Source organism: Leiobunum rupestre, chromosome 10, assembly GCF_980474605.1.
Source record: "Leiobunum rupestre chromosome 10, qqLeiRupe1.1.hap1, whole genome shotgun sequence".
Lineage (NCBI taxonomy): Eukaryota > Metazoa > Arthropoda > Arachnida > Opiliones > Sclerosomatidae > Leiobunum > Leiobunum rupestre.
In genome coordinates this window covers 24,031,287-24,041,843 of record NC_143393.1, presented here as the reverse complement: position 1 = coordinate 24,041,843, position 10,557 = coordinate 24,031,287, and the positions used below count along the sequence as shown (strand labels likewise).

Sequence of the window (10,557 nt, the reverse complement as noted above, 5' to 3'; positions counted from 1 at the left end):
CCATTTGCTCGCGAATTTGACTATTAAGGTTAAATTGACTATAGCGAGCGGCTAATTTGGTTTGGTGTATTACTGACCTACACAAAAAGGCCTAATTTTCGAGGTATTGTCTGGTATCATTAATTAATGAGGAATTTCAATTTTAAAAAAAAATTCGCGCGCAACACGCTAGGGCAAAAATATCATTGTTCAAATCACGAGTTTGGGAAATGCGACATTAATATGTCTGGACTAGATTGTGATATTACCCCCTAACCGAAATATTACCCACCGGTGTGGTAAGTGTAAACTTCACCTTACGCCTTGGTCTTATCAGCGCTGTCGGTTGAAAGATGGAAAGAGGTGTAACTCGGCAAAAAGTGAGAGAAAAGCCCCGAGGGCCGCCAAAAAAGTTAAATGGCGGAAGAAACCATTAGTTTGTCGACTTGTAATATTTTTCACGGAGAAAGGGGGTGATTCTTCCCAAGTGAGAGTCAATTCGATTCAGCACAAATCGGAAAAGATGACCTCTTTGATTTTGACTTTAATTGATAGTACGTCTTAATTGCCCGCAAAAGTTAAAGGCTGGGGTTAATGATTATATAGCACAGCTGTTATTATATAAAAAAACACACATAAATTATTTATATTACGAGATATTTTTAAATCCAAGTCGGAAAATATTTTATTTTTGAAATTGAACTATTTTTTATGTTTTATTTTAATGACATTAATAGGGGCTTGGCAGTATGACGTTCTAGAACGTAACCCGTGCTTTTTCTATCGATAAAATATGGTATACGAACATGGCAGCCATAGCTAAAGCTACGAAATGCTATTCCCCTATGAACAACGAACTGCGCTAATTAAGTTACAAAATAAATTTTAGTACAAAATTATATAATTGTTAAAAAATAGTATTACGTGATGTTTTTTCAAAATGATTAAATGAACGGCAAATTTGTAAAGTATACGGTTGTGATTTTTCACATTTTTATTATAAATGACAAATTAGAGTTACCTGATTTTACATAAATTACCGTAGATGTACGTCAAAAATCAATACATTATAAGCTTTTTCGTTCAAATTACAATTATCATTACGCATTGGCAATTTCGAATGAATGACCTATAACGCTAATTATTTCCAACTACAAAATGTAATTGAAACTATAATGACATCACACGACTAACGACTAACGAAAGTGATTCAACGAAATGCGATAAAAGCAGTTTAATCTTTCGAATAAAAACCCCGAAAATGTCGAAACCTTCGAAGGGTGTGCTACGTGACGTACCGAAAACGCCCGATCCAGTTTTAATCGTGAAATTTAAAAAATTTGGGGGTATGGCAGAAAAGCGAGTTTTTTGGTCAAAGACGAAATGTAAACAGGTAGAGATTAATGTCCCTGAGCTGTTTTTCTGTCTCTCCGAGCCCACTTATCTGACTTTTATCAATCAAAAACGTTCAATCAGTCTACGGGACAGGCTTAATCTCGACGCCTTATCTAAAGAATTTTTTCTTGGCGAAATAAGGTCGACATTTCAAGCGAAGGATCTCACACGATGTATGCTGGATGTCACGGAATAACACGCGTTCGTATTTCCGTCACCCAAATGAAATAAACAATTAACAAAACCGTAAAAATATAATTTTTGGTTGCTAGAAGCCATATCACACGTCTTTAAACATCACCGGAGAAAGAGGAAAATTACGATTCTTCAAAATAGAATGACGCTTACGGGGTGTCGAGGATATGAATTCCGATAAAAATAACGGAATCAATCAAAATTTCTCAAATATGGCGGTAAGATATATATTAAACAACCAGATAGGTGTTTGGAAGCTTCGAAAAATATATTTGTAACGCGTGTCATATTTATAACAAAAAAACCGTGTTAAGGATTTTAATACATTTCGAACAAATTCGGAGATAAATGTTTCAAAAGAGTTCATTTTCACATTTTGACTGGAGGAAAAGCGGAACGATAATAAATAGAAAGAGGAGCGCGATTTATTTGAGACACATTTCAGACGGTAGATACCAGGAAACGGTGCGTAAAGTAAATTAGAAATCGGTAAAAGTGAATCTGTAATTTACAAAAGTACATTAGGAATAAATGGAGAATAATAATATTATTTTGCAGTGAATTATTATTGTTTTTACGGCGTGAAAGGCGTCAACTGATAACGAGATTATGACACGCCGTGGGATCAACGAGATGATCTAAGCGTAATTGAAAAAGAAGTACAACCCTAAGGCTTGTTGATGTAATAGTATTTGAGAGTTACGGCAGACATCCCCTTATGGTCATATTATACCTTTCATTCAGGTGAACAATTACATCTTAAAATACCAAGAATGTATTTATTTTTGGTATACTTCGGAATGATAAATATGTTGAGACGGTTTTCTAGCGTTTCTCGCAGTCTACCTCATGCACGGTTGCCTTAAAACTGAATGAAATCGACCTGCCCCTAAAACGTTCCCGGGAATCGTTTCAAGATAGTAACTCTCCCTAAATTTTACAACATTTATTTATATTGATATTGGCAAATTTTGTATTGAATTTTTAATAAGGAAAATATAAATTTGTGTTTCCACAATAAAAACTACAAACATTTAACTTTGCAAAACACAACTTTCATCCTGAAAACCTAGATTTGGTTAGATGCTAAGGTTTAAACAATATACGGGAACCACCATTACGGGAAGAGATTAGACCGTATACATTCGCTTATATTTGCTTACGTTACTTCTTGCATCACACTACTTCATCCTTCTGAGAGATTACAATGCGAGTATGGTAATGCGCAACTGAAAAGAATGTTAGCTTGGTATTGAAAACCGGGAGTAAAGTAAAAAGCATTAACAAACCCTTCGAATTTACATACATTTGAAAACCGGTAAGCCTCATTATCCATTTAAAATGTTGTTTTCGTTGTTTGTAAACGCCGAAAGATTTTGACTACCAGCACATAAATATTAATGACGTACGGATTTATTTCAATATTGTCTGAGAGTTTTGAACTCGAGAAAAAGAGAAAAACTAAAATGTCCTAATTTATACCAAATACACTCGTATTTTCTGGCTAATTGTAGCTTGGGGGAGTCGGTGGTTTAAATTTTAATGGGCTAACTGGACCTCGAGGAGCATTCGCGTATAAAAACATAACTAACCTAAACAAAAGTGAACCAGTTTTATCAAAATATTACTTTTCAATTGTAAAAATGGCAGATAGAGAAATATGAGATCGTAGAACGTAATAACCAAAAGCATTTTTTAAGTAGATGTGTCGACTGTGACCTCAGTCATTATACTTAATTACTTTGATGGGCCATTTTTCACCTTTCGGTCTCATTGACTTAATTTCGAGAAATAAAAATTGAATTAAGGGCCGTGTAATTAATGACTTCAAATTATCACAGCTATTTTAAGACAAAGTATCTCCAAAATATGAATTTTATATAAGATTTTATGAAGAATACGGGTTATTTTTCTTAACCATTTGAAACAATTTTTAAACATTTTTAATGGAATGACCCTTACTATTACGCTGTTGTAGGATTCCCTAACATTTCTAGGTTCCTAGTCAGTCTAAAAAACTACTACGTATATATTTTTTCATATAAGAAAATTTTCAAACTATACCATATACGGTAAATTACATTAGATCTTCCATAATTCAAAACAAACAACGCGCAATAATATTGTTTGGATTTCCGGAGCGATCGTGAAAGGATAAAACACCGAAATAAAAGTAAACAAAGAAAATTTAAACGAAACATTGTGATCTAACAAAAGATCAAAAGTGCCATTAAATATAATGGATGGGGAATCAAGTGCCGCAACACTACCATAGATAGAATTATCTAGCGGGCTGTTAAAGTTTAGATTATCTTTCTCGACACCGCGTACAAAACGAGAAATTTAAACTTCCTCAAGCAGAGAGATACGCTTCTCATTGTGGCCAATCGAAATCGACGTGAAGAAAGTGTTACGCCGGGAATTGAGAAGTGATAAAGCGTGATTTAGATCAGGCTCACAGAGAGTGCGTTATGCTCTCGTTGAATCTTTCGAGAAAAGTGTAACAGCTGTAGTTGTCTTCGGGCGTGGACCACAAACCGCTATTATTTAGTGGAAAATGAAGCCGCTAAAGTGCTAGAAATGCCCCTAATTCGGACGCCGAAGACTCCAGCGCCAAGAAACAAAACTTGGAATCGGCCATTGTTTTATTATATGGGCCTGCAGGTGGAAAGGGTGAAACGCGAATGCTCTATGGTCGTTGACGCTTTCAAACTACGGTACGCTACGCTGATGTGACGTTTGAAACGCAACCAGGGCGTATATTCCATAATGCGGAAATAACTTAAAACAAATAATCTAGTACACTTATTAAGGGAATACTATATTTTTTGTTTTTATTTTTGTTTTAAAATTTTAATCTCTTATTCTAAATTTCAACCAAAAGAATGAAATGGATTAAAGTTTGGAATATCAGTATAATACGTGAATGTAATAAAGCGGTGTCCTCTGTAATTAAATTTCGGGTCGTACGACGTCATCAAAATATAATTTGTTTCAATGAGTCATAATGTCAGGTTGTCTTAGGAGGATAAAAACAAAATATCCTAGGCTATCTATTGAATGATCGTTGTTTGAGAAATATTTCCCAAAATTTAAGAAGTTACTGAAAGAGAGTATAAATTTCCATTTTAATGGTGAATCAACGAATTTCACATTGCTATCACCAGAAGCAAGGGGTTAAATATAGGTCATAGATTCCGTTTAATCATTACTTTATTAAATTGCTCGATGGCTTCTGGACTTGGCGATGTACTATTGTGTGTAGACGCTAATACAATAACCACAATTACAGCCAAAATACAGAGATTAAGCCGCTATTAAAAAAATGAATTTTCAAAGTGAAATGTCTCTCAAATAACCCTAATTGGGTCATGAAGAGGGATAAATATCGAAATAATCCCTATACAATCATTCATCTATTGAAATTGAACTGCTTCACGTGCTGAAGTTCTATTGCCAAAGGAAGTAGCAATAAAAACGACCATTCACGCAACAATAGCTTTTGATATAATACGGCCGGATTTTAAAAGGGTATAATTATTATTCAATAATTCCGACGGTGGCGGTAATACACGAATTAACAATGCTTTTTGGAAACTTTCTAACGAACCGCGGGAAGACAATGGACATGAACAATATAAGCGTTCATTAGAAGAGAAAATTAAAAATCGTAGATTAAGAATTCTCTCCTTGAAATCACCCTTTATTTTCTAATGAAGCGTCGAGCGTGGCCCATTAAAAGGCAGAAACAATAGATATCTTTCTAGCGTTAATCGTGGAGTTTAGAATAAACGATGCAAAATGAAAAAGTGAAGGCTATCTATTCCGGATGAATAAATTACTTTATTTGCAAAAGCGTTTATCAAGAATGTATTCCGGTTAGCGAAGAATATGTAAGTTTCGTGAATACTGATGAAAAACCACGCCCCTTCACTTTTGCACGTGCAATCTTTTGGGCCGTTTCCCTGGTAAGAAGGCAAGACACTCATGTAGGCGGGTACTATTTTTTATAAATATCATGAAAACAGAGACTATACTTGCGGTCACATATTCTATGTTCACTCGAATACGTTCTCGAGCGCGGATAATGGGAGTATTGTTTGTAATCCGGTGGGCTTCGAAGCCCCCAGAAAAATTGAATGTAAAGAAAGTAAAGTAGGCGACCTTGAATGACCATACTCGTCACACATTTATAACGACATGTCACTCCCTACAATCTTTATCGTGGGTTTTCGGATAGATTTATTGGGAAGGTCAAGGATTTCTGATTTACGCGATGTCTCCCGACTTGGTACGTATTAATTTTTTCCGAGTGACTCAGCTTTAAAAGCAGTTGACGTTAACGTGAAGAAAAGAAAAATGGTACCATCACGCACCCCAATTTTCCCGCGAGTGTTCTTAGCCTTCGTCCAAGATAGAGTAATTGATCTATTTCCATTTTCAAGGACTTACGATGGCTCAGACTATACGAAAGTACTAACGGCTCCGCTGGTACTTTCAATACTAAATTTTAACGTGACGAGTAATCTGAAGTTGTTTTCTTAATCTACAAATAAATTTAATTTATATTAAGATTGCAATGGAATTGAGATTTAGTTATCCATAACAATTTTTCCAAAACTACATTTTTCCTTTTTGCTAAATCGAGAGCAGTATTAAATATATTTCAAGGCGAAAGGGAGCTGTGTATTTCTTCTGTTTTAAAGATTTCACTTTAATTCACTCACGGAAAGTAGAAAAAAAAACAGAATAATTTGCAAAATGAAACGATAACTACGTCACTGATAATACCCCTTTCGAAAATGACTCGATCCAATGTCCAAAATTAGATTCAACTGGAATCAAGACACATCCAGTTTGAATCCATTTCTGTGTGGATAAAATACTTTTTATCAAGTCGGAATAAAGTTCAATTCATAGTTAGTAATTAAATCAAATATGACACATTTTGGATCCATAAATAAATATATAAATAGATAAATAGATAAATATATAAATAGATAAATAGATGAATAGATGAATAGATGAATAGACGAATAGATTAATAGATGAATAGATAAATAGATAAATAAATAGATAAATAAATACATAAATAAATAGATAGATAGGTAGATAAGGTAGGTAGATAAATAAATAAATGAATGAATAAATAAATAAATAAAAATTTATACATGGAAATTTTAGTATTTTATATTCTATTAAACGTTGCAAAATAGTGACTAAAGACCGATATTTGAACAGTTTGAATATTGAAAACTTATTGTGTTAAAAGGATCGTACATTTTTTTCTACGGAAAAATAGAAACTACAAATCAAGGTGTGGACCATTCTGCCGTAAGCACCGTTTAAAAGGTTACCCCCAAAACAATATAAAAATCACTTGGTTTCAAAAATGGACAATATTTTTCGACGGAATGAAAAACTATGGGCTTTTCCCAAAATCTTGGCACGTTTTGTATCAAACCTCTCCGCAGTTCTCACACCCAACATAATCAATCCAGTTCAAGGATTTCGGCAAAAAGGCGAAGACCTCAACCACGCCTGCGGGCAGGGGCATGCCGAAAAAGTGAAGGTGAAGTCGACCAACTGCCATCAGTGAAATATGACTAGCCACGGAACCCGGATTCTCTCCAGAGAGACAATTAAAATACACGCTACTGTTTTTGATTAAATTCTGAGATTCCAACCAGACGGCTCCCAGTTCACTTCCCAACCTGAATTTCGAACTATTTCTCGAGACTTGAAAAGATAATGATTTTCAAAATTAGATGAATCATAGGTTATATTTTACATAAACACTAAAGGACCCCTTATAACAAACACATTGACACTGAAGCAATTAATATTTTTGGGAAATATTAAATTAGCGAGTGTCCACCCATTTACTCGTTATATTCGCTAAACAATAAAAGTAAATTTGATTTTAATTAGGACAGAAATGGATGATGTAACATACGACATTTAATTATCCTGTATCATAAATTAGATTGAATCAACACTCAATTTGATTTTAAATAGAGAGCGTAGTGTGGGAAATATGACAATTTGTAAGAAGTTAAGTAAGTATATACATTTTAGAACATTGAACTTTATAAATTACCAAGACATACTTATTTGATCGTAGCTTGGATCCTGTGACAAAATTTTATGGAATCAAAAACCTTTTTTTACAAGTTAATTGAAATTTGAAATATGAGTAGCAAATTTTATTCTTAAAAGGAATTAAGAATAAAGAAATTTTTATGGATCCATCCTTTTAAAAACATTAATAAAAACATACTAGTTAGTCACGCCCATTAAATTTTATGTATCAGTACCAAATATTCGTAAAAAATTATCTTTTGTTTAAAGAAAAATTCAAATTTTTCCACTCAATATGAAAGTTCTCCGCCAAACATTTTTTCAATAAAATACAATTAAATGTGAACTAGTATGAAACACAAACTGACATTAACTCCACCCTAGATCGATACACTCAGACGTTGGGCTGAAACATCCATTATTACACGCGAGAAATGAATATTTAGGTGAGGTAAATATGGCATAAAATTAAAAGTAAAAAATAGGCTGGATAAGTCAATTCGAGAGCGCACTACAGATAAAGGGTGGCCCAGGTCTGGAGCCATTGAATCCGTCACTCAACGCTTAAGTTGAAACCTAGCCCAATCCCAGACGAACGAACTATAATAAATTTCATAAACCGATTCAACAGGTGGAGGGCCAAGATTTCTTTTCTTTCTTCGTAAGAAAAAGGGGGGGGGGGGGCGGAGAAAGTCAAGATAGAAAAACGATCGTTTTCCTTCTCTCTAAAAACCGAAAGTAGATCACTAAAGAAGTTTCCGAAAAACCCCGCTTGGGGGCACTAGGAAGAAAAACGCCCCGACTAAGGTGAAGAGAGAGAGAGAGAAAAAAAGCGAAGAAAGAGGGGCAGGTATAACGTGGGCCTCTTTGAAATTTCTACCCTTTCTTTCTTACGTAAGAAAGCAGCGAAAAAGCCGTGTCAATCCCCGTATAAAAGGATCCGGCAGTGTCCGCAAGAAATCATTCAATCCTCCCAGCTCAAAGCGTTCGCTTCCGTCGGAACAAAAACCACAGAAACTAATATGGCTTATTTCAAAGCTGTAAGTATCGGACCTTCCGACGAGACTTTGCAATTTTTTGGATAATCCCCTCGCGGTTCTGACCATAGTGATTTTTACGGAGATTTTAAAAGTTTTAATTCTCGACTATCAAAGGTTCTAACTGAACTTCGGGCTAGTTTCTAAAATGATAGACGCTCGGAGAAGCGTTTCGAATTCCCCGTTTTAATACAGTTCAGTTCTATTGAGTCTGAAAGGGTTGTTCGTGGGAGCTAAGCTGCTGCCATCTAGATCTAGTTGATTAAATCTCTTAATTTGTTTTTCAGCTCCTCGTTTTCGGTCTCCTCGCTCTCTCCTTCGCTGAGAAGACAGAGAAAGCCGACGCCAAGGAAGACTTGGAAACTTCCGAAACCTACGGATCCTTGTCCTACGCCGCCGCTCCAGTCGCCTCTTACGGATACGCCGCCGCTCCAGCTGTAGCTCTCAAGGCCGCTCCAGCTACTTACGCTACCACCACCTACGCCCACGCCGCTCCAGCCGTAGCCCTTAAGGCCCCAATCGCCTCCTACGGATACGCCGCTCCAGCTCTTAGCTACGCCGCCGCCCCCGCCGTCGTCAAGGCTCCAGTAGCTTCCTACGGATACGCTGCCGCTCCAGTTGCCGTCGGAGTTGCTAAGGCTCCACTCGCTGTAGGTTACGGTGGTCTCGGATACGGAGCTGGTCTCGGATACGGAGCTGGTCTCGGATATGGAGCTGGTCTTGGTCTCAGGTACGGAGCTGGTCTCGGATCTTACGGTGCTGGTCTCGGTTACGCCACTGCCATCAAGGCTCCAGTCGCCTCTTACGGATACGCCGCTCCAGCTCTTAGCTACGCCGCCGCCCCCACCGTTGTCAAGGCACCAGTAGCTTCCTACGGATACGCCGCTCAAACTGTTGCTGTCAAGGCTCCAGTTGCCTCTTACGGATACGCCGCTCCAGCTCTAAGCTACGCCGCCGCCCCAGCCGTCGTCAGGGCCCCAGTCGCTTCCTACGGATACGCCGCTCCAGCTCTTAGCTACGCCGCTGCTCCAACCATCGTCAAGGCCCCAGTAGCTTCTTACGGATACGCCGCTCCAGCTTTGGCTTCTTACGCCGCTGCCCCAGCCCTCGCCGTCAAGGCTCCAGTAGCTTCTTACGGATACGCCGCTCCAGCTTTGGCTACTTACGCCGCTGCTCCAGTCAAGAGCGGAGTAGCTCTTGGTTACGGAGCTGGTCTCAGTTATGGAGCTGGTCTCGGATACGGAGCCGGTTTGGGTTACGGAATCCACAAGAAATAAATCTTCTATTTAAGAAGGTAAAGAAATCTTGCCAGAAGGCAACTATATTTAAAATAAGATTTAAGAATAGTCGATAAATTTAATTCCAATTACATTTAACAGGTTTTCCAGTAACTAAACTGCCATTAATGTATTCTTCCGCTGTTGCGGAGGGATACAGGAATTAAGCGCCGATGTCTTTCTTCAAACCTTCGGGAGAACTATTTATAATGATCACTCTTCCGCTTAGGCGAAGCAGGATCTTCGGTTGTCTTACATTCCTACTCTTTCTTCCCAAAAATGCCACATCTTTTTTTTATACCACTATCAATGTGTCAATAGGCCATGTTCATCGCTATAAACACATGCAATGTAAAAATTACACTTGTTGTTAATAAAAGAGAATTTTTACGTTTTCTTATTATCGATATATTTTTTAACCTAGAGTCGCGGTTCCTGACATTTTAGTACTGTATGGCGGATTGAACTCCTCAATCATGACATACAGGTGTCTTAGTTGCTCGTTGAATGTTAATAATTTCTGCATATATTAAAAATTAAGGGGAAAATTAAATTTACAAATTTTAGCAATTGATAGACCATGGATCAAGAAT

General features: G+C 37.0%; 1 protein-coding gene across 1 annotated transcript; it reads left to right on the top strand.

Annotated features, from left to right (window-relative positions):
- Window positions 1-8,618: 8,618 nt before the first annotated feature.
- Window positions 8,619-10,358, top strand: LOC149925131 (uncharacterized). Its single transcript, XM_090159856.1, has 3 exons — window positions 8,619-8,690; window positions 8,975-9,981; window positions 10,067-10,358. Exons 1-2 carry the CDS (start codon window positions 8,673-8,675, stop codon window positions 9,962-9,964), a joined length of 1,008 nt encoding a protein of 335 aa, XP_090015982.1. The 5' UTR covers window positions 8,619-8,672; the 3' UTR covers window positions 9,965-9,981; window positions 10,067-10,358.
- The last annotated feature ends 199 nt before the right edge of the window (window positions 10,359-10,557 follow it).